This window comes from Seriola dumerili, unplaced genomic scaffold, assembly GCF_002260705.1.
Source record: "Seriola dumerili isolate Sdu_G_001 unplaced genomic scaffold, Sdu_1.0 BDQW01000068.1, whole genome shotgun sequence".
Classification (NCBI taxonomy): Eukaryota; Metazoa; Chordata; class Actinopteri; order Carangiformes; family Carangidae; genus Seriola; species Seriola dumerili.
Window position 1 is genome coordinate 15,454,234 of NW_019174323.1, and position 23,822 is coordinate 15,478,055.

Here is a 23,822-nt window from a genome sequence, read left to right on the forward strand (position 1 = left end):
ACATAAATAAAATGATAAATTTGTTTCAACCCTTTCCAATAAATGTTAAACGCCCACATCTTTGAAATTCCACACCTCTTTTGGTTTTGAAGGCAAAGTAGTACTAACCATGTAATTTAAACTGATCTTCATATCTAAAATCAGTGAAGTGGCCCTTTAAATATATATATATATATTTTAAATTGAAAAACAAAAAAAACAAACAAACAAACAAATAACTCCCTGTAATGTAAAGTTTGTACAGCTGGATCTGCTGAGAACTGACGCTCAAATCCGCAGCTTTTTCTGCTCATTGTTTCGGTTCACTGCTCCATATGGTCAAGTCCTAACGGCTCTCACCAACCCCCCGCATATAAAACTTGTTGGCAGCCATTTCTGGCAAACCAGCTCACTCTAAGACATCTGTATGCTGGTGAAGAAAGTCAAACATCTAGAGAACAAAAGTGACAAATATTATAATTTCCTAAACCATATCGAGGATAAAAAGGTGAATGAATACTGGATTTACATTCATCAGGTGCCCCAAGCAACTGAACTGATTATATCAGGGCTGTGTCGCTGCCCCCTAGTGGTCCGGGGGTCATTAAGTGGTCAATAAGACCAATTTAAGACCATTTTTTTGCATGGGAATTTGTAATTCCTTAGACAATATGATATGATTGATTGCAAAGCTATGACTTGTAGACCAGGGAAACAGTCTTGTGTCTATGAGCTATGTCAAACTGAAATGTATCATATGGCTAAAATACATATTCCTTTTGCCCAAACACACACGCCAGCACCCACACACCATGTTTTGTCAGCAAGATTTGTGAAATCATTTAAAAAAAAAACAAAAAAAACAAACAAAAAAACAAAAAGAAAAAAGGCAGCAGTTATAGCTTGGGTCAATCTAAGAGTTCCTGAATCTAAAAAAATACAGAAGGCTTAATCTAGTGGTAAAACTAGCATCTTTCAGGACATTGACCCTTTTTTTGTTTCATGTAGAAGGCACACAAACTACCACAAAAGTATAGTAATAATCTTCAAATGTGCAAAAAAGCTCAGATTACATTATTTCCTCAATAAAAGAAAAAAAAAAAAAAAAAAAGAAAGAAAAAAAAGAAAAGAAAAGGGAAACAAGAAATGTTCGGGATCACACTCTCTGCCTTCCCCTTCCTGTATCTGTGGAGGAGTAGAGGATTGCAGTGCAGTCCTAGTAGAAATGTGCTTTAGAACCAACACAAACACTTCTGCATTTCTTCCATTGGCACTTAGTTACCATTAGTGCAGAGAAAAACGGCAGCGGCAAAGTCCTCGCGTGTGCAGCGGGATGTGCACAGTCTGTATGCGGTTGAAAAGGCTGCTCATTAGCACGAGTTTTGCTTTCATTTGAAATGGTTCAGAGAGACAAGGGGAAGAGAATCTCCAGAGTTAGAGTGTGCGTGCGAATCGGTGGAATGACATTAATACCGCGAACCCCACACATACCCACCACCTCGTCCCACCCCCATCCCCCCCACCCCCCCCCCCCCCCCCCAAAAAAAAACAAAACAAAATACAACACGTGGTAGATGAAAGAAAGCAGCACTGTAGAGTTTCTCCCTCATGTAGTTTTGTACCTCCACAGTTTTATTTCAATCCAGCATTAGGAGGCACCTCTGGTCCTTTAGTGTCTGCCACCCACTGCACCACCTCTCCCACTTGTCCTCTTTGTTCTTAGCTATTCAGATGAGGTGGGCGATGGCTTCGGGGCTCGGAGGGCCTGCGGGTTGACGATGACTTGGATGACAAAGTCCTTCTGGATCTTAGTGTCTTGCAGCCGTGTCTTGTCTGTGAGCAACTTGCCGGAGAAGAACCAGCGCTGATGGGTGGCGTCGATGTCCTCCTGGGCCTGCAGCTGCTTCTTAAGCTGCCCTATGGTGTCAGCCATGCTGGCGCTGAGGCGCAGGTCCTTACCTGTGGACAGTCGTACCTACACGGGGAACACAGGTAAAAATTTGTCTGTCAAGGATAAACCAAGACAGGAACTTGCAATACTTCCTGGCAGTGTTGAAGTAGTAGTTGAATGTTAAAAGTAGTTACATATGTAACTGGGGTTCTATGAATTAAGGCATTAACACATCTGATAACAACCCGATAAGTCTGTTCGGTACCTTGAGCTGGAATTCCTTTTTGGGTGCTACGGGGGGCTCGGGGCTGTCGCTGGGGTCCTCATCGCTGCGTTCTGAGATGAGGTTGACAGGTGGAGCCAGGCAGTAGACGGGCAGCTGGTAGCGGTTCCCGAGTTCATCATAACACTCTGTGAGAGTACCTGGAGAGGGAAAGAGTACAAGCTGTTATTTAAACCTACGGTCAAGTTATTCTGTGCACATCTAAATATAAGTTCTGTATACTGTGGATCAACCTGTGATTGATGTACATCAGTGGATTTGAGTCCATCAGTGTCTTTTCCCCAGACATGAGTACGAACTATTTGGTTTTTGTGAATGTGTATTTTCTGTTCTTACCATGTGGCAGTGTGATACTGGCTCCGTCCACTATAGCCTGGGCCAGCTCGTGGTCGTTGCACTCCAGTGCCACAGCGGCGGCTTTCAGAGCGTCCCAGATCTCCTTACGGCCCTCGAAAGCCGGCGCCGTGTCCCAGAACTCGTCCCGCTTGCTCCGTAGCTGGCCCTCCGTCATCGGGTAGTCGCTCTTCCACTTGGGTCGATCTTTCTTCAGAGGCTCGTTACGTCCTGCGACAGAAAGGAAAAGCCACAGAGGACTGTTAGAGGTAGAGACACCACATGTTTGAAGCAGTCCACTAATGAGTATGATGATGCTTAATTAACAGGATTTGTTTTAGTTATTACACTTTTTCCTTCAAATTTGTGACGGCCTGTGAACTGCCATTTGTCCGTATTTTTCCAGAGGAAACAGCGTGTGATATTTCTGTTCTATCTATAAATCTAATATGATTAATGCTGATCGGAGGCACTAAAATTGTGTTAAGCAAAGTGCAATGAAACAATTTTAGCGATTTGCCTGACAGGGGATGAAGCAAAAACAGGAAGCATCGAACAGCAACATACAAGATAGCGTGTAATGCATGGAAATAGTGGTTTGAATACCACAATGACGCTGCAAATAATAGATAGTGACAAAAACTGACAAACACAGAGACGTACAGGGTGTAAAAAGTATAAAAAAATATCTAACACTTACAAATGCAAGCCTGCGTGTTTGTCCAGTGATGCTAAAGTATTTGCATTTGACCAATAACAGGAGATGTGCATTGATTTTTATATACATTGTTTGTTAAAGGTAAAACACAAAGTGCCATTGTAAGTAACAGGCGCCTGAAAGCACCAACACAGGTGAATATATAATGTTATGTTTACATTCAGTGTTTCTCACCAACGTGCACTGTGTGTTTCCTTTAGGTGTAACAAACATGTCTAATGCACGGGGGACCCACTCTTTGCTCCGCTGCTCTATGGGCACCTTTAAGTGTTGTATTTACTATTGTTTTATTTGTTTTCAACATGTACAATTAGGATGGAGTGGAGAGATTTGAGTAAACCTCAAACACCACAGAATACGCAGATTGATTAACAAACCACATGATGTTCCCATATAATTCACATCCCGTGCTTTCATCTCTTGGCAGCCCTGAACAGAGCTGCCGTCAGAGAGAAATGCTAGCTGTCACCAGAGACAGAGAACGCCCCTCCCCACCTCACTATGTCATCCGAATCTAAAATTAGGAGGTCATTCAGAGTTTGCAATATGCATGAAGCATGTTCAGCCTATATCTGTGTATGTAATATGACCCGTGTTTCCCACCACTTAGTATTAACACAAGACACACCTCGGTCAGGAGAGCACTTATTTGAGTAGAAGCCACACCTGAGGGTCACACACTCACATGTCTACACAGACAATAGGCTAGCATCCGGAAAGTAACACATGTGACCTCATTTTAAAATTGCACTAGCAGTTCTGCCAGCTATGGTTACCTGCTGACGATGCATCTCCCGATGATTTATCATAATAGTTTTGTGTTGTTGCTGGCATAAACATTTTCTTTTAACTGAACAGGCTGTGATGCAATTCTGTGCTACAAAAGTCGATGTTTTTTTAATTGAGTGCCAACTGTCCGACACTTCAGCTTATGTTGTCAGACAGAAACCGTCAGTGAGAAGTGAACAGGCTTAAGCTTACATCTACAAATGCCTGAGGCAGAGGTGCCAGTCACCGAGGAGTGGAGTGATGGAAAATGGAGAAGAGTACAGATGAGACAGCACACGTCCAAGGGGTTGCCTTTCTTTCGAACTAATTATTTATAGTGCAGGTGGCTTAGGAGGAGTAATTTGGAGGACATGGTGTGGTGTAGGATTAGCACTCGCAGCGGTGTGAATCCCGACGGAAGCTAAAGGGCTTCCTCACTATCACTCAAGTGTTAGTGGACATGTGCTGTGAGAGGGTCTGAAGACGACACGATTTGGTCCGTATTCCCAGACATTACAACGAAAGACATGTTCAAATGTAGGTCATAGGCACAGAACACTGGCTACACTACTAACTGTTTCAGCTGTATTTTCCTACAATAAATACATTATGGCTGCACCGGCACCTACAGAGACTGAGCGGCTGTAAAAATGTCTGTGCAAGCAGCTAACCAAGACCCATGGTTACATTTTATTGTCAGGCGACCTCTTGTGGTCGTAGTAATTATGACGGGAGCAGAGGAGGAAGTCAGGTGGCGTAGTTTAAAGAGCGACTAAGTATATGTTCGGACGTTGAGGTCGATGGTCGACATTTAAAGTTGTCAAAATAATACAGTGTTGTATTGTGAGCTACCCCTCGCCTCTCCTAAAGGGAGGGCTGACTGACTGGTTATCTCTGACCGACACGTTCTCCGATATCTACAGAGGAGATTCTGTAAAGAGTGGACATGCTGCACAGTTAGCGCAAGCAGATGTGAGAAAGCTAAAGACTCTCGTGCTGTAAAATACCTCAGATTTTTTTCTTTTTTTTTTTTTTTTTTAAAGATTTGTATTGTTTCTGTCTGGTGTCTTTGTGTTTTCATTGTGGATTCCTTGTGGATAGTAAAATGTGAGCTAAACTAAAAGAAAATATGGAATAAGAATGCCTGCACCATGTTTAAAAGCCCCCCCAGAGGTAGAAATACAAATTAAAGAAATAGCAACGTTTTATGGAAGTAAGTGTGGCGTGGTGGACAGTGTGTATGAAATGTGCGCAGTAACAAAAGGGAAGTGATTCATTGAATGGCACGCCAAAACAGAGACATGAAGCAATGCCCTGACAGACACGTGATGAGGTGTGAAATGAACCATAAACATGGTATAAAGGTTCATATGTGAGGTTTGTGGATGTCGTCTGAGGCTCACAGTGGCTGTTAAAGGATTACCTGTTTCTGGGGAAAAAAAAACCATAACACATAACGTTGCTTTGGCCCTGTAAAGACATTTTTTAAACAGCCTCTCACATTCCCCTGATGTGAGGCAAATAATTAATGTGGGGTGTTTTTCTGTGTTGCTCTTTTAACAGCAGACATCAGTGGGCATGCACGGGAACACGTGAGAGGATAGATGGGAAGTGCGCTCTTTAACCGGACACCGAGACTGAATGCATGTATGACTGCATTTCCTCTGGACACACAAGAACATACACAAACGTACATTCCCACAGGCCAGTCTGATCCTCGCAGCTGGTCGTCTTATCACCACAACATGTGCATTTGTCTTTCTGCAGCTAAAGATAAAGTCAGCCTCTCGTCATCGATTTCCTCAGATCATCTCCGACAGCGCTTTGAGATTTGGTGCATTTATTTCCAGGGTCAATGGTTAAGATAGAACTGACAGAAAATTCATTCTCATCCACTTTGATTAGTAGTAATGTTTCAAGCTAAAGTGACAAGAATTATCTGCTGTCGATACACAGACACTACCTGCACCCTTTACTTCACCTTTGTAATCATAGTGGTACAGCTGGCTTGCTACACACAGCAGGAGAAACTGCCACAATAAGTCAAATATATATGTAAATAAATAAATAAATAAATAAAATGGGAATTCAATTATGAAAATAATAAATAGGCAAATTAATACAAAAAGGTAAATAAATAAACAGAAGCAAATTAAAACAGAAATATCAGTTCATGTCGCATTTTATTACTTAATTAATACCTGTATTTATTTTCAACATTATTTTTGGTGCATTTAGTGGCATACTTAGTTATTGAGTCATTTATGTTTTTATTTTGGCAGCCTGTTAATGTTCATTTTATTTTCTGTAACCGTTTATTTATGTCAACAACAACCAGTTCTGCCTCAGAATCCCTCTGGTCACCAGCTTATCATGCGACCTTCAGAAAGGTTCCTGCTCTAAAAGTGGAAACATCTCAACTTTTCGGACACGCTGGACATGTCGTCCAAGCTTGTTCTACCAGTGTGTCTCAGTCTTGAGGGTGCAAATAAGGCCTCTGTTAATCTCTCAGGGGATGTGATGCAGGGGCAAAAACCTGCCTTACATTCGAATTCAAAAACCACAGAGCTGTTTCATCCAAAGAAAATGAGGACAAAATCTTCACTGTGTGGTGAGGACTGAAATTAATCAACCCATGCTGTGACAAATGTAGAGATACCACGTTATTCTTCTGTTGTACCTGGCCTCTCCCTCTCACACGGCTGTCTGTGTGAGGGTGTGTCAAGCAGAGTAGATTCAGTCCTGTTAGAGAAGCCAGTCAATGACGCAGCAGGACATGATATGACTTGTTCTTTTTGATCACAGCCTGGTCTAGTAGGGAGTGTCTGTTGATACCAATCAGGGTGGGAAATTACCATGAACCACCGCCAAAACCCGGGGAATCTCAGCTGTGATGGCTTTGACTTTAAATAGTCTCTCCGTCTGCCACTTCGGCAAGTAACGAAGACAGAAAACTTATTTTAAAAAGGTCATAATCGGCTCTAGAAATCTATATAAGATTTTCTTTCTGGGTTATATCCAAGGGGCTTGGGGTCAAAAAAAGTCTCCTTTGCTCTCTGATCCAAAGCTGGAATCCATCTTGAAAACATCCTGTCGTTCTGATGTAAACTGGAGACGATTCCAGCTGGAAAGAGACTAATTGAAAATCTTTCCGTCAGTAAAAAACAAAGGGGACAGAACCTGCATCCAAATGAATAACAGACACGAAGATTCCTAAACAGTCACTATCAAGGGAACTTTATTGTGCCAGATATGCTGAAATTCAAATAAGTCTCACATTGACGAATCACTGTCTTTTCACCATTTGGTTTTTAAGTAAAATAACATGTCGGTCAATTGCTGGATTGACAAACTGAAGCACAGATTTTACCACAGCTTCACGGGTATCTGATGGTCTTTTCACATCCTAGGTGAATTCATAACAACTTTCATAAGCCTGCAAAGCCTTTATTCATCCAATAAACAGTAAATATTTTCATGTGTCGCACCATCTGTCATAAAAGGTCATGCTTAATATCACTGACATTGTTGTCTGGGGTCGAAACTATGTAGAAATTCAGACTGTCTGCCAATTCAGCTGTGTGGCGCCTGCGTCATTGAGTTTAGTCTGGTTGTAAATATAACATTTACTCTTGCTAAGTGCTGAAGCAGCAATCCAAATTCCATCCGTCACTATCAAAGACAAGTGTAAAAGAACAAAATGTGGCAGTTTGCCAGTGTTTATCTTTGGAGGAATGTTATCTTGCGGGAAGGTAATGGACATGAACTCAAGTCCCTGATGTGAATAATCGGCACATCAGCAACTTCGGGAATCGATGTAACCTCCTCTACTTTGCTGGGAGTTACAGTAACCACAATATCCTGCTTGATCCTTAACTGCATGTTGACAGGGCTACCATATTACCACTGTTAGAATAGCAGCTGCCCCAGGAGGCCTGCTGGTGTGGGATTAAGAGTGAGTCTTGAAATTACTGGGTGAGAAAATTGTCAGCCTTGTTATAGTTGCGATGTCAGGCAAATGTGGGTGTAGTGTAGGTGAATTTGGCTGTAATCGCTCTTAGGAATGGGGCCTGAGATGGCACAGTCTACATAGATGCTCAACTTAAATAGCACAAGGGACGCCACATGCTGTGCAGTGGCAAAACAAGAAAGGAACCGTCTCCCAAGAAAAAGCAACAGACTGGAGTATTGAGGGGGCAAACACACTGGTCTTAACATGTAAGCTGCGTAGTATTCAGGTGAACTGTAACTGCACTGCATTCATATTCAAGAATGTGTCTCCAGCAACCTGACTGCCTATCCAAAATGCAAACTGGTACCTGTCAACATCCTTCCCCTTTATTTGCAGTTGGGCAAGATATTATCGCAGGCACTTCACTATTTGAAACTGTACAATATGATCACAATCTAATCAACACGCATGAGCTAAACCTTTGTGCACACATTGGTCCAAGCATGCCGTTGTGCACTTATGTGAGAAGATATGCAGTGCATTGTGAATGGAAAGGTCTCCTTTAATACAGACTCCTGTTTACTTCAGGTGCATGGAGTTTCCTCACAGAAAAACAAAAGTGAAACCAATGAACAAGTGGTCACTTGAGATTCAGGAGTGGAATACATCTGGATATAGTGATTCTCAACCACCTACAGTAGTTTTTTGTGCATTTACTGTGCACTTTAACTTATATAGGGTGTACATGCAATTAAGCAGAATTGGACAGCTGTCAAATGTCAGATGCCATTTTTGTCACAGCAGGGATTCACACAGACAAAGCAGGATGAATTTTGCAGTGCCACCAGTTAGAAAAAAAAAACGTGGAGGCACTGGTGTTGCAAGAATAACAGTCCAAAAATTCATATGATTTAGAGGAGCACACAAAAACACACACCCACACAGGTCTTACCTCCTCGTCCACCGTTCCTGGACGAGCCTCGGCTCTGTGTGTCCTCCCAGCCTTCCCAGTATCTCCCCACACATCCTCCCATGGTCAGACTGCAGATCGTTTCCACGCGTCTCACCAGCTGAGCAGGGGGCCCATCACGGACAAAGACGATGAACTAGGTCCGATTGGGAGGACGGGTCGCAGGTCAGGAGTTGCAAGCCTGATGTCATCCGTAAAGGCAAAAGGGAGATCGTTTGGATGTTCGATAGCGCAGGGCTGAGCTGTACCTGCGGGTTCGATGTGCGTTTTTTCTCTCTCTCTGTATCTGTGCTACTTGTGTTTGATACGACCCCACAAGATTCAAAGCTCGTGGCCCGCACTAACGCTACAAGAGTTTGATAGCCAAACCAACAGCCAGTCGTAACATCTGTTTTAAATACTACGATATAACCAGCAACATGTGTGTTGTTTAACTTCCTGTTAAGTTGGATTAGTTGGAAATCTTGATGTCCAGCAGTGCAAGCAGCGCGCACCTTCTGCGCTAACAAGCTAACAGGGCCAGCCAGCTAGCTACCACAACATCAGTAAACACAAACTTCCGCGCACTCGTGACCATTTCCCCGCACGATGAGTTTCTCCCAGATGTGGTAGGTAGTTACAGTTTCCCGCAGCCCTCGGTGTACAACTTCAATTCTTTGACGTTGTCTCCAGATCATTGTCTTTAAACCCCCCAAAACCTTACTTCCCTCTCTGCTGGTGAAAGGTGACTAGCGGCGGAGCTAGCACCACCGAACTTTTTTACGCCTGAGCGTAAGCACGCATGCAGGTGTTGTGTTCCCCTACGTCAGGAGTTAAGACAACTATGAATGGGCGACGTTGCAAATAAATTCAGTACCGACGGAAGTCTATTACACACAGCGACGTTGTCTCTATCGGTTATAGTATTTTTAATGATAATGGTAGTAATTCATCTAAAATTGTTCAAAAACATTACAAAAGCACTTCCTGCTACAGTGAAAGGGCAGATGACGTACATCGGGAATATTACGGAGAATTCCACTCTCGCTAGGTTGTACTCTTTGCAGTGTTGTAGAATTCGGACAGCACCTGAAGGCAGCACCAAAACCTAAATGCCGCAGTTTTTATTTCTACCTTTAACAAACGTTTAAATTTCAAGTAACATTCACCCAATCCACACGGCTTCAATTTGACACTGTGCTGTCTGTTAACGGCACTGTTTTATAAAACCTTATGTAAAATTTACCAGTTTTGCGTTTCACCACACAACTTTTTGCGCATGCGCAGTTTCAGTAGAGGTACAGGGGCACGATGGCTGCGGACAGTGCCTTGCTGCTGTCTCTGGTGGAGGAATTTGTCTCGGGACTACAAGACAGCAAGGCCAAAGATACAGCAACTGGTAAATAAGTCTTCGTCTTATTTTTCTTGACGTCTTTCCAGGACAGTGCAGCGTGAAATTAACGCTGTTGGGGCTGCCGAGCTGCCGCTTCGACGATGCGCAACACGGCATGATGCTTAACTAGCTAACTTAGCGCCACAACATCCTGTGTGGTGTTACGACCTCATGGCACAAAAACACCCCTTGCAACAAGAGTCTGCTCACTTTGTCACCATACCAGCACATACTGAATATATCCCTAGTGTTTTATTGCGCTGTCACTTGACTGGTACTGTGAATTTGATCACTAGTTCGTTGTGGTTTAACCGCATGCTGCTTGCTAGCTGCTGTGTTTGTGTCCGGTTGAAGGCATCCCGTCAATGAACTCTGTACCTTTGAACCTCGCCGATGCTGCTGTTTAATCTGTAGTTTTTTACCAGAGATAGCTCTGTTATATTAATGTGTTGTCAGGTCAGTTTTCTGTGTGGGTCTGTGGTTGGTTATCGTGACAGCGTTTATGATAGTTCACTAAACTTGGTTGTATTTTCAGGTGTCAAAGATGGACAGTTTACAGTACTGCAGCTGGTGGAGGCACTGGGGTGAGCTGTCAACACCTTCACTATCATCACAGCAATAATAAAAACATTAAAGCCTGGTCACGCTGCAGTGTCATTTTGTTCCCTTATGCTATCTCTCTCTCTCTAGTTTTGTGAGAGAATGGAAGTGGTGGGAGATTTCACATGCATGACACTCAAAAATATCAAGATTAAGATAATATCACCAAACCATAACAGGGTTCCATGGTGGACTTTGAAATGAAGTCTTTATAAGGTTCTGACATAGTTGTTGTTGTTCTACACTTCACCATGTCAAAATGATGATTAAATGTCAATAAAAAAGAAACAGATAAGATCAATTAGAAGTGCTCATTAAATATTCCATCTTCTTCATTTCCTTCTTCATTTTTTTGACTGTAGACTGAGTTTGATGAGTTCTCAGCCTCACACTCGAGCCAGAGGAGTCAAGCTGCTGTCTGAGGTTTTGCATGAGTGCTATGGAAATCTTACAGAGGCAGAAGGTACACATCTTTTCTGTCAGTTTGTTCTAATCTACTCATTAGTCTTGGATCCTTTTCTAGACCAATAGATATCCTATCAAAATAAGGGTATCAGCAAACCGTCATTATTAAATGTATCATAATGGTATTTGTATGCAAAACTCTTATTTACTAGCAGTGAATGGAAACAGTGGGGGAAAGTAACTTTAATTTCAATGTCAGTAACCTATCCATGCAGAAAGGGATATGTTATTAGCATGTCTCCCTGTCCCTCTTCTCCACAGTGGAAGTGCTGATTGCTTTCTATGAAAACCGTCTAAAGGACCATTACGTCATCACTCCACCTGTCTTACAGGGGCTCAGAGCTCTGGTGAGTGTCTGTCTGTGATAGATTTTCAGTGACACATCCTGCACAAGATTAACTGACAGCTAATTCGTTTCGAGTCATTTTGAGAAGTTCCTGATGTGACGGCAACATGCCCATTGTGTGTGTTTGTGCTTTTTCCAGACAAAATGTACAGTGTTGCCTCCTGGCTCAGCTGTGTCTATGCTGAGGTCTTTGTTCCAGGATGTTCATGTACAGGTGAGGTTCGACACTGTGTTACAGTAAAGATGTTTAAATTTCAGCAAACCGGCTTTATGTAAAGAAGTCTTTTGTTGTGACGTGGCTCTGTGTGTTTAACTGTCTCTTTAGGCCCGACATACAAACACACCTGTGCAATATCTCACCAAGCTTCTTGTGTGATGATGATATTCTTTTTTTCACTGTGTTCTGTTCTACTTCCTCTTTTATTAATTCAACTTTGTGGATAAACTGGATTATACTAAATTGTTCTTAAATCTCAGCATTGTGGGTAAATAGCTTTTCTGGTCTGTTTATTTTTTCTCCAGTCTCTGATGCTGGCTGAGAGATCGTGTGTCTACAACATGCTCATTAACCTCATGGAGACCAGAGAGGCTGGTAAGAGACACATACTGTGCGGGTTTTTAGTCTGGTTGCTTGACATAGATTCACTTGTTTTTTTTCTGTTCAACAATTCAGACAATGAATCCTCTGTGGGATGGTTTGCTGGTGAGACTGTTCCCTGAACTTCCTCAGATATTGAGGAAGAGCTAAAAATGTCTTTGGTGGTGCAATTCCTCCAGCTTGGTGGCTGCACCCTTGTAGGAATTTGTCACTGCTCTGCAAAATTGTTGTGTCAGCTTCTGTAAACTATTCAACAGAACTGAATAAATTAGTGTCTTCCTGTTTGATTAATCTGCAGAACTGAAGGGTTTGGGGACAGATTTTGTGTTTGGCTTTGTCCAGTCGATGGATGGAGAGAGGGATCCTCGTAACCTCCTGTTAGCCTTCCAGATTGCAAAGAACATCATCCACCGAGGCTACGATCTAGGTGAGAGCATACACAGCACCTCTCTCACTGTTGTGTCCTTTCTATCTCTGTCCCTCTCTGACCTTTGTCTAACCCCGTTACTGTCCAATGCACAACCCAATCTCTTAGAATTTGAGCTAACTGGCTATTTATCTATATGGACTCCCATTAATTTCCTGTTTGCTGTCTCAGGTAAATTTGCAGAGGAGCTGTTTGAAGTGACGTCCTGCTATTTCCCCATCGACTTCACCCCAGTAAGTCCCTGTTTACTCAGCTGCTTTGGACCGAGAACTGATGAAAGCACAGAGTGTGGCAGACAGAAATGTCATCACCGACTTCCTGTGACCTCAGACGAGCTCTGTAGAAAACAATAACACAGCGACTCCCTCCTCATCTGCTCACGCATCTTTGCCTTCGCTGCGTCACAGAGGATCACATCTCTGTGATCGTTTGATGACTCTGGGGCAAACCACAACACTGCTGATATGATATGTTGTATTTTCTGTAATCCGATGACTGACATTCTGTTATCACACAAAAATCTTAGAATGCCTAGTTGGTCTTTCACATGAAGGTCAGTATTTTGTCTTTTGGAAGTTTAAATTAATTTTGTTTCACCAGTCTAATTGTTTCTTTGGCAACATGGAGAAATCTCTGAAGCAGTATTAAGACACTTAAACATTCATTTAGAAATGAAAGCTCTCCATTAAAACCCAAAAACTGTTTTCACTTAGGAGTTTTTAAAGGTACTACCGTCTTCTCTCGGATTTGTTCCCTGCCTTCAAAATTAATTACTAATTACCTTAAATCAGTTGAGCATTGTATTATTCGGAAATTAATGTTAAATGAAGAATGTAATTGATATTTTTGCAGGTTTCATTGACTATTTTTAAGTTTGCATGAATGTTAGTGCTACTGTGATAGAAGGAAATTTGTCTAAGAAAATGAAAATTATTGAATTTGCTTTGCCAGTGACCACTGATTGTTAACATGGAGAAGACTGACTTACATAAAATTGCATTCAAACCTTCTATAGACACCTTGTATAACTACTGAGCCTCTTGCTGGTGATCCATTCATTACGTGTGTGAAAATGTGTATGTGCATCTATGATTTCTGTGCGTTTTAATAACCACCATTCATCCACCCCAGCCTGCCAATGACCCCCACGGCATCACCAAAGAGGAACTAATTGAGGAGCTGCGGGCCGTCCTCACTGGGACACCGAAATTTGCTGAGGTAGGACCGTTTACATTTGGTTTCTGTTGTAATGGAACCTGTATGACCTGAGAAGAGTTGGCCGTCAGGCACTAAAGAGTGTTTTTGTTCTGTTTTGTTCTGCACTGTTACAGTTTCTGTTGCCTCTCATCATTGAGAAGCTGGACTCAGACGTTCAGAGCGCCAAGCAGGACTCGCTGCAGACTCTGGTGAGATTCCTGAGCTCATTTCTAAAAAAATCTTTCCTGTCCTGTGGAGCTGGAGATAGAAACATTTAACTCAAAATTTCCCCATCTCATATTCCCAGCTGTAAGAAGTCTGTCTGGGTTAATGTGAATGATTTACAGTTGATATTCCTTTAAGAACAGAAACACAGGCGCCTGTTACAACTACAAGGTGCTGAGAGGCTAAAAGCAGAGGGTTATATATATATGATCAATAAGTTTGATGCAGTGATGTACTGGTAAAGGGTTAAAGCTAAAACTTCTTGTTGAGAGTATAAAATTTAAGAGAAGTTGTACCTGGCTGCTTATTACTTAACAATTTATATTTTCCAGACCGCCTGTGTGTCACAGTACGAACATAAGGACTTGGCAGAATTCCTCGAGGGACTGTGGGCATCACTGCGCAGAGAGGTTTGTTAGAAACAGATTTATATGAAAACCAAGTGTTATTACTGTGACTATACAAATACCACATGTGATTTTGATTCACGTATGTCTGTATATGTGTCTATAAGTGTGCGGCAGGCAGTGAAATCACACGTTTTCAATTACAGTAGTGCATCAAAATAAAGTTTTCCAAGACTGTTTAACCATCTACACCAGAGTGAAGAAACTGGTTACAGTATCTGAAGTTGAACTCCCCCTCATTGTTTCATTGCAGGTGTTTCAGACATCCAGTGAGAAGATCGAGTCTGCAGGCCTCACTGCTCTTACCGCACTCACTTCCTGTCTGTCTCGCTCAGTCCTCAGCTCTGACTCTGAAGACTCCCTCAGCACCTTCCTGGATATGGTTCTCGAAGGTGAAATGCTGAAATCTAACATAACATATGAAATTAACCCTAGAGGTGAATAAAAACATGTCAAAACACAAGACAAAATTACCAGGGAGATACAGCTGTAGTAGAATAAAGCTAGAAAAAACTTGTTTAACAACTGACTAAAAAATGATGCAGCAAATGAAATATGTCAACGCTGTGGTAATGGGAGGGTCTTCTGCAGTGTAGCGCTGCTTGTGTAGATGGGCAGGAAATTATACCACAATGACTGTTCACACTTGCACGGTTAATACGCCTTGATATACCGATGAATATTGTTTATCCTCCCTCTGTAACTCTACCGTCTGTGCAGTTAGTGTGTGTAATATCACACTGTTGTACCACAGTTGTAATGCATGACACGGTGGCTAAGAGCCACCCAATGCAAAGCTGTTATTCTGCTATTTATTATATTTTTAGGTTGTTGTTGGTGGTTACACAAATAACCCTAATGCAAAGCTCTTTAGCTGAGCCTGACTTTTGCTGTCTTTCCCCATAGTTCAATAAATACTGGCACATTCATTTATAGGTGCAATCAAACACATATGTCAGAGTTATCTGGTTAAACTTATCTTTTTTTTCTAAATCCACACCTTTCGGCCAATCAGAATCCAGAACCCAGAAAGAGTTTTATAGGGTGAGCTGCTTTTTATGGCAGAGAAAACCCCTCTCTACTAAGACAACTTTAATAAAACACCCACAACTCGGCAGCTAAACAAAGAAATGAATCAACAGATTGTGAGGAAACTGACTCCTCAGTGTCTCATCTGTAGTGAAAGTCCAGTGATCTTGTTTAAAAGCGAGAGTGTGTGATGTTGTTCCAGACTGCAAACATCACCTGTCTGAGCTGGACCTGAAGCTCGTGTGGCCCAGTGCCAAGCTGCTGCAGGCCGCCTGCAGCGCCTCCAACAGGGCGAGCCACATCATAACAGCGGCAGTCATGCCCTCGCTCATCGAGCAGTACAGCAGCAGAACGCAGGTAAATAAATAAAACTGACATCCAGATGTTTATTTACTTTAATATGAGCAGGGTTTATGGCTGTTTGTTGATGGGGAGAGTGAAGCTTTTACTTGTGCTGTTAAATTTAAACATCTATACGATCTTTTTGAGCTTATTTTTCTTGTTGTAGCAAACAACAACTTTACAATAAACAAAGAGACTTGACTTCTTCCTCTCTGACCAGTGTTCCCATAGACGGACGTTACTGGAGGTTGTGCTGCGATTCATCCAGTCAGTAAAAACCAGCCAGGCCTCAGAGAACGGTGAGTGCTGCATTCATTCATGTTCGACTTCGGCGCGTCAGATCCACTGCAGGCTGGTCGGGTTTGACGTCTTCATCTTACAGCTGCGTCCTGTACTGATGAGGAGTGGATCGTGATTCATGATTTTGCATTTTGACGCCAAGAAATGATAATAAAAATCTTCTAAAAAATAATGATGATCATATAATCAAATTATACTTCCTCATTTATCACATTTGTTCCACGTTTTAACGAGTTTGTCCTTTTTAGATGTAATTTATTTCCACAAAATTAAATTTTCCCGAAACATTTATCAACAATATTTCTGAATTATTGCTCTGCCTCAGTGTGGACGCTGATAACATCTGGATATCTGAAACTCATAGGTTTTACTTCTCATCTGTTTGATGTCGAGCATTGTGTGAGATGGCAGAGAGAGAAAAGCTTGCTGTAGTTTAATGTCTCTTAACATTAAGTCATGAGTTTTACAGATGTACTGTAATGCTAATGTTTGTGTATGTTTCTACTGTGATAGTTTGTCATAAAGTTCAAAAAGACTTATCTGCTCTCTCTCTTTCAGCGCTGTAACTGTTCAGGTTCTGTGTGTACATCACCATGGAGACTCGGGACAGTTTCCTTAAAGTGTCGTAACAAACCCCAGATTTTAACTCCTCTGTTTCTTTGTGTGTTTCTTCCCCGCACATCAGAAGAGAGAGTGTTTTCAGCCTTCCGCGAGTCTCTGTGCAGCATGGTGTTTTCAGCTCTGACAGAGACTAACACCAGTCTGCAGATCACAGCCACCTCGATGCTCACCTCACTGGCGCAGCAACCGGGTGAGATACGATCAATTTCAAAAGTGAAGCTCACAACGGAGTCCGATTCTGTCAGCACCGTCTCAAATGTTACAAATACTCACTCTCTCTCTCTCTCTCTCTCTCTCTCTCTCTCTCTCTCTCTCTCTCTCAGGTCTGCTGTTGGACTCTGACATTGAGCTGGCTCTAGATCACCTGACCAGACTGCTGCTGACGGAGGAGGATGACGGAGTCAGGTCAGCTGAACTTTCGTCTCTCCTTCATCTATCACCTATTTGATTCCTGTGTTGCTACTTTTTCTGTTTATCTCAAAAATCACAAAATCCAGAATCAAGATCTTGCAGTTGAACTAAACATGAATCTTGTCTCCCTGTGTCTTTGTGCCTCCAGTCTGGCTGTGGTCAAGTGCGCCGGAGCCTTAGCAGAGCTGCACCCAGCAGCCTTTATCACTAAACTCATCCCGAGACTAAAGACGGAGTTGTTTGATGGTAAGTGAAAAGCCTCTACTAAAACTATGACATCAAGTGATAAGAAATCTCTTCAAATCACTAATTCAGGTATGAATATTACAAACAAAACAGTTGATTGCATCAGAATGAGTCTCCTCTCACTTAGTGTTTGTAGAGGCAGCTTTGGCATCAATAGGTTTGATCATTATAATGAAATATCTCACCCAAACTTTTCCTCTTCTCTCTCCTCTGCTCAGAGCCCATGGATCAAGACGGCAACAGAGAAGCTTCTGAGCAGCATTCCCATCATGCAGTGCGTCAGCGGTGTCTGTCTGCTCTGGCGGCGGTGTCCACCCAACCCAGTGTTGTGTGGGAGAGCACACCTGTCCTCCTGGAGGTCCTCGGCTCGGCACACACAGGTATGATGCTCCTCTGGCTTGTGGTGTAGACTCGCTTATTATCACACGGTCGATGTTCAGCTTTAATATTGTAGAACAAGATCGTGACCTGTGACAAGGAACTCGTCAGAGAAAGTGCGTCAGAGTATTAGACTTTTTAAAAAAGCCACAACTGGTTCGTACATGATCAAATAAGAATGGTTTTGTTTGTCTATCAGTTGCTCTCCTGAAATTTGATGGTCAAGCAAGACAGGAAGTATGATACAGTGATGGTACCCTGTCAAATTTGGCATGTCCTTCAGCCCTAAATGAATGCATGTTATTGCATGCGGTAAAGTGTTTTGTTGAGCTTTAAATCCATATGAATTGTCCTGTAGAGGCTCAATAAATTAAGACAAGACCGAAAAAGAACTCCATGTGACTGACACAGTCGTTTCTTGATGTTTTCAGGTAGCGTCTGTTTCTCGGTGGAGGAGGTGGTGTTGGCGTGCCGCAGCCTCCAGAGGATAGCAGAGCGGGTTCAGGACACTGAGGAGACAGGACAATGCTTCCATGAAATCATCATCCCGCGCCTGCTCTCATTGGCACTCCAAGCAGCACTGCAGGGTGAGCCGCAGTCCCTGAACGGATTTCACCATCATCCTTCATCCCCAGCCTCAAATATCATTCGATCATTTTGATAGTTCCTGGTTTATGTTTAATAGGTGACCTCATACTGTCTTTGTTTCTCGCCAACATCCCACTGGTTCATGTGTTGCAGGTGAGGGGTCCTCTGGTCGTAGTCCTCTGGTAGAGGAGGTGGTCCTGTCTGCTATGGTCCCTGTCATCAGCACCGCCTGCTCCAGGCTACAGCCGACGTCAGTACAATCTCTCTGCCATTTTTGGTTTGCTGTCTTTGTCTTTTCTTATGTAACCATGCTGACGTTGTACTCCCATCTTACTGAGCCCAAACCGAAGGCACACTAGGAAACATCACATCTTTGTAGTTCAGAGTGTTAGAAAGTCTTCACCACAAAGAAATCCAATAAAACAGTGTCAGATTTTAGATCAACACACATCTAGAAAGTGTCACTCTGCACTGTTAAGTAGTGTGTCAAGGATGTCATGTAGAGATAAGTGTTATATAATCGTAGGTTTACAACAGGATTAAAGATATAACAGTTTTATCTTTTGCTTTTTCAAACCTTGTGACACCGTAACCTGCTTTTATCACCTTTTTATTGTTGCGGTTTTGAGTTTTAAATCAGTTCTCAAATCTTTTTTCAAGCTTGTAAATAGAAAACCTGAATATGTGACAGTTTCCTGTCTATTTCTGACTTTTCTGTCTTCAATCAAATCACTGATTTTTTTGGTCTGTTGTGCTGTAAAAGCATTTTTTTCATGAGGTTTGTGTGGTTTCCTCTCGGGGTGTTTCATGTCCTCAGGTTGGCGGGACAGACGGCGTCAAGGGCTGTCTCTCTCTTCCTGGACGGTGACGTCTCCTTTTTGCCTGACAACTCCTTCCCTTCACAAATCCAGCTGCTCAAGGTCTGTATGTACGAGAATGTGTGTGTATGAGTGTGTTTTTGTGTCTTCTTTGCTTTAAATATTGTCTGTTTATATTTCGTTAATACAACAAATTCCTCATCGCTGCCTCACTGTGTAATGTAATGATAATTAAATTAAACAATACATCATTGTTATTGAAGACAGTATCATAAAAAATGTGAGTGTATTGCAGAATTATTATCCATACACCTCCTATCATTTATATTTCCCAGCACTAATTTAGGGGTTATTTATTTAAGGACTTGCACCTCGTCTCACTGTTTCCTGAAAATTGTGACTATGGAAGAATGTAATGTTTCCCCAGAAGCAGCAGGGGGACTCGTGGAGCCAGTCTCAGATGGTTTGTCTGCTCATTGGCTGCGTGTGTTCGTTACCTCGCAGTGTGAGTCTCATCTTCATCACTTAGTTCTGCTTTTATTGAAAGTCTTCAAAAACCACTGTCGGAGTTTCTGAAGCTGTATATGACCGTGTTCCGTGTGTCATCAAGGTGGAGGTGCCCCAGATAGACCAGCTGCTGTCACAGCTGGAGGAGATGAGCTGCACCTGCAGCCACCCGCTGTCATACACCTCTGCCGCCAAGTGCTTTGCTGGGCTGGTCAACAAGCGATCGGAGGGTCAGTTTGTAACTTCAAACTCAGGAAACACAAGTTTTTGTGGCTAAACTAAGAGCTTCATCTTGTCAAATAGAAGCTCTGGGTGACGGTTTAGTTTTTTTCTGCAGGTGATTCTCTTCACAGCCTGATTCAGAGCACGATGAAGAAAGTGTGTAGAGAGTTGCACTCCACATCTTCACCTGTTCGCACTCAGGCATTCACCCTCCTGATCTGGGTAAGAGCCGCACTGTTTTACTTATTTTTTATTATAAGCCATCAATCAGTAAATTTAGAAGCAGCAAATGCAGTGAGTTTGTTTTTGTCTCCAGGTGAGCAAGGCTTTGCTTCTCCGGTACCACCCTCTGTCCATAGTCCTGACTGACAAGGTAGATGCTGTCACTCACTCAGCAACATCCTTTATTTAACACTTTATTTGACCTTGTGCTTTATGACAATTTATTTATCTAGTTTTATTCGTTTTATTAAATGTACAGTTTAACACCTGCTCTTGCTAACTTGGTGTTTAGTTGTTGTTTTTTTTACACTCTTGTGTTCTTGAAGCTCTTCTCTCTGCTCGATGATGCTGATCTGGGGCCGATGGCAGCCGATGGCTTCTCAATGCTGATGAGCGACTCTGCTGACGTTCTGAACCGCGGTTGCCATGCCGACGTTCGCATCATGTACCGCCAGCGCTTCTTCAGCGAGAATTCAGCAAAGTTGGTCCAGGGCTTTAATGCTGCGCCGCAAGGTACACGGCCACAGCGCTTCCAGGAGATTGTGACAGATTTATGTCGTGATTTTAAACTTTTTAGACTTTATTTATTATAACTTGTCTTCATTGTCTGTCTTTTCTGCAGAGAAGAAGCCCAACTACCTGAAGGCTCTGTCCAACATAGTCAATAAACTGCCAAAGCAGGTTCAAGTCACTGAACTACCAGCGGTGAGTGAACAGGAAACAGTTCTTACTCAAACGGCACTTAAACTTCTGCAGACGCTGGCTGTCCGGTGGCTTTTTTGGAAAATGACCCACAGTAATGTGAAGTTTTTTTGTTTTTTTTTGTTTTTTGTCCCCGTCCAGCTCCTGTCGTTGCTACTGGAGGCCCTGTCGTGCCCCGATCAGGGCGTTCAGCTGTCCACTCTGTCCTGTCTGGAGCCCGTTCTCATCGACCCGCCACCAGCTCTCATACAGCAGCTGGAGGCTTTGGTCAGCAGGTTGCTGGCTCTCATCTGTAGTCCAACCATGGTGAGTGCGACGCCGTACCCGAGTGTTTCCTATTCCGTATTACTGTTGTGACTGGTATGATTTTGAAGAGCGCGTGTTAAAGGTGAATGTAATCAATAATGTCAGAACCTGCAACTCACATGCAAACTGAAAAAACCTACAAAGCAAGAAAATTACATGAAAACATAAAAAACAACAACAATTACTGCTGTTAAAATGTGGCATACTGCACACATTCACAGAATAATACTGTATCTTTAATCAGTCAAATGGAGCGACCCGTTATATAGCATGAACCTGTTAATAAGCCCGAGCTCTTGACGCTATTTTGTTTGCTTCTTATTTCTCGCAGACCGTCAGGATCGCCTCACTGCATTGCATCCACGCCCTTTCCCGCTTCCCTGAACATGAGGTAAAACTCAAAACTTTGTCAAGCTGTTAAATCTCAGTGTTCGAGTCTCTTCTTGACCAACACACAAGTGAAAAATAATGTCTGAGGGAACTTCACTCACCTGCATGGTTCCTTGAAGAATTTCAAAATAAAACATTCCGGTCCTTAATTTCCCTCCACTTCCGTCATTTGGGGTTTTTACTCAAATTATTATATTTGTGTATTAATTATTATTTTTAATGCCGGTTAAACATGAAGCCCATGAACAAAGTGAAGTAAGTGCTGTGTCCTGATAAGTCTTGACTCAGCTGCTCTATCACCTTAAACTACAGATAAGTCACTTCCTGTTTGTTAAATGACCATGACTAACTTGCAGCATGTAACATCCGTTTCACCAGGAATTATATTAATTCAAAATTGTAATAACAAAAAGAAAACAAATAGTCATTAAACATTTGTCGCCGTTTCAGATCTTGCCGTTTCGGGCCCGGGTGCTGCGAGCTCTGGCCCGGCCCCTGGACGACAAGAAGAGGCTGGTGAGGAGCGAGGCGGTTCAGGCACGAGCAGAGTGGTAAGAATCAGCCACCGCTGTTGAAGACAGACACATCGGAGGATATTTAGTCCTCAACAAATCCAAAATCATGTTACATCACATTTATCATTGACCTCAAACTGTACTATTACTGCTTTGTATTTTGTGCTACACTTGAACTTTGTCTCTGTTTCATTTTCCTCATAGGTTCCTCTTGGGGAGTCCTGGGGGAAGGTGATTTTACTCCTCAAACACAACCTATTTTATCCCCACCCCACCTCCCCTGGACTTGGAAGGAGACATAGTTGGGAGCCTCAGTCTCCAGGACCAGGTACCCAGGATCCGAGCTCTCACTCCTTGGTTAAACTTTCCAGTGTGCCCCTCTCTCTCCCCCATCCACTCTATGGTTCTTCCAGCACCCCTCTACCCTTCCTACCTTCCTTTCCAACCAGAATCCCTCCATCCTCCATCTTCTCTCCCTTTTTACTGAAAGGTTTTTGTTGTAAGCACCTATATCTCCATGAACGCACAAGTAAGAGAATATGGACTGACTGTGGAGCGTAGTCTAAGTTAAAAGATTGAAAATGACTAGTTTATTAATATTAATGTGTAACACACCTCATGTACATCGTTGTCTTTTTCTCTACATATCGCAGAAAATGTCACATTCAGTCGTGTGAGGACATTTTGGTTGTGTATAATTTGAAATATTTTACTTTACAGTACATTTTAAATCACAAAATAAATGCCCATCACAAGAGCTCCCAGAAATCATGATCAAATCATAATGAAAGACTGAATGTTTAGTATGTTTTCTTCATAAATAACTGAAGTTTCATCAGCTGATTCTAGATATAAAGAAAGTTAAATATATCTAAGATCTAAAATTCAGAATGGCTGTTGTTGAACGCACGTCGTATGTGTCAGCTCCTATATGAAGAGAAAAAGTGAACGGTACATACATTCAGTGGAAAAGACACTGCAATGCTCATGGACTGTAGTTGATGAGTGGTCTCCTGAACTGCGGTGGCAACATTTTCTGTTTTTTTTTATTATTAAACTTAATGACCGTTTAGAGAATCGGGACCACTGAGCAACATCAAAGATCTCCACTTCACTGCGAACAAACATGTGGACTTGAAGCCAAAATGAAGCACTGAACCCAGCAGGCACTGATAGCCTTGTATCTTCTCATCTGGATGAATGTGTAACTGAGCAGTAATGTCTTAGCAGCAGCTGGTGTGTTTGATTTGTGTCACTCTGGTGCACCAGCCGGGTGGAGTTGTAAAGACAAGGGAAAAAATGTGGATGTGCCAATTGCCCCTCGTTTGCTCACAGGGTGACGAGAATCAAACACTTTCCAGGTGTATCACACCTCCGCTGACTGGGTGAAATTTTAAGATTAATTTTACATAATACAAATCTGTGTTGACATTAGTGTTCATTAATGAATTGAGATTGTAAGTCATGTGAACGGTATGTCCAACATCTGCCTTGCATCTGCTCAATATTTGAACAAGTATTGACGCTATATCATAATTAATGTTGAATCATTTCAGTAAGGTTGGCTGACTTTCGACCTCACATCACTTATGCCAAGGAAATAGACAATATTTAAAATGTCTAACTTAAGATGTCATTAAAACTTTTCTTTGTAATTACACAAAACGTTTCTAATTTTCATTTTCTATCACCAG

General features: G+C 42.3%; 2 protein-coding genes across 2 annotated transcripts; one reads left to right on the plus strand and one right to left on the minus strand.

The window, feature by feature from the left end:
- Positions 1–1,645: 1,645 nt before the first annotated feature.
- On the minus strand, positions 1,646–9,191 carry LOC111219915 (ubiquitin domain-containing protein 1-like). The gene is made up of 4 exons (XM_022742764.1): positions 8,877–9,191; positions 2,490–2,717; positions 2,136–2,293; positions 1,646–1,954 (listed from the first exon to the last, which is right to left on the minus strand). Exons 1-4 carry the CDS (start codon positions 8,956–8,958, stop codon positions 1,703–1,705), a joined length of 720 nt encoding a protein of 239 aa, XP_022598485.1. The 5' UTR covers positions 8,959–9,191; the 3' UTR covers positions 1,646–1,702.
- A 992-nt stretch (positions 9,192–10,183) lies between these two features.
- On the plus strand, positions 10,184–23,744 carry mms19 (MMS19 homolog, cytosolic iron-sulfur assembly component). The gene is made up of 31 exons (XM_022742748.1): positions 10,184–10,272; positions 10,802–10,850; positions 11,229–11,329; positions 11,593–11,678; positions 11,817–11,891; positions 12,200–12,269; positions 12,574–12,702; positions 12,874–12,935; positions 13,834–13,920; positions 14,034–14,108; positions 14,457–14,534; positions 14,785–14,923; positions 15,763–15,917; positions 16,123–16,201; positions 16,888–17,013; positions 17,147–17,228; positions 17,383–17,480; positions 17,699–17,860; positions 18,290–18,445; positions 18,600–18,696; positions 19,264–19,366; positions 19,692–19,769; positions 19,875–20,001; positions 20,109–20,215; positions 20,310–20,366; positions 20,542–20,728; positions 20,838–20,920; positions 21,059–21,223; positions 21,555–21,614; positions 22,064–22,164; positions 22,333–23,744. The coding sequence occupies exons 1-31, from the start codon at positions 10,185–10,187 to the stop codon at positions 22,361–22,363; spliced, it is 3,093 nt and encodes a 1,030-aa protein (XP_022598469.1). The 5' UTR covers position 10,184; the 3' UTR covers positions 22,364–23,744.
- Positions 23,745–23,822: the final 78 nt, after the last annotated feature.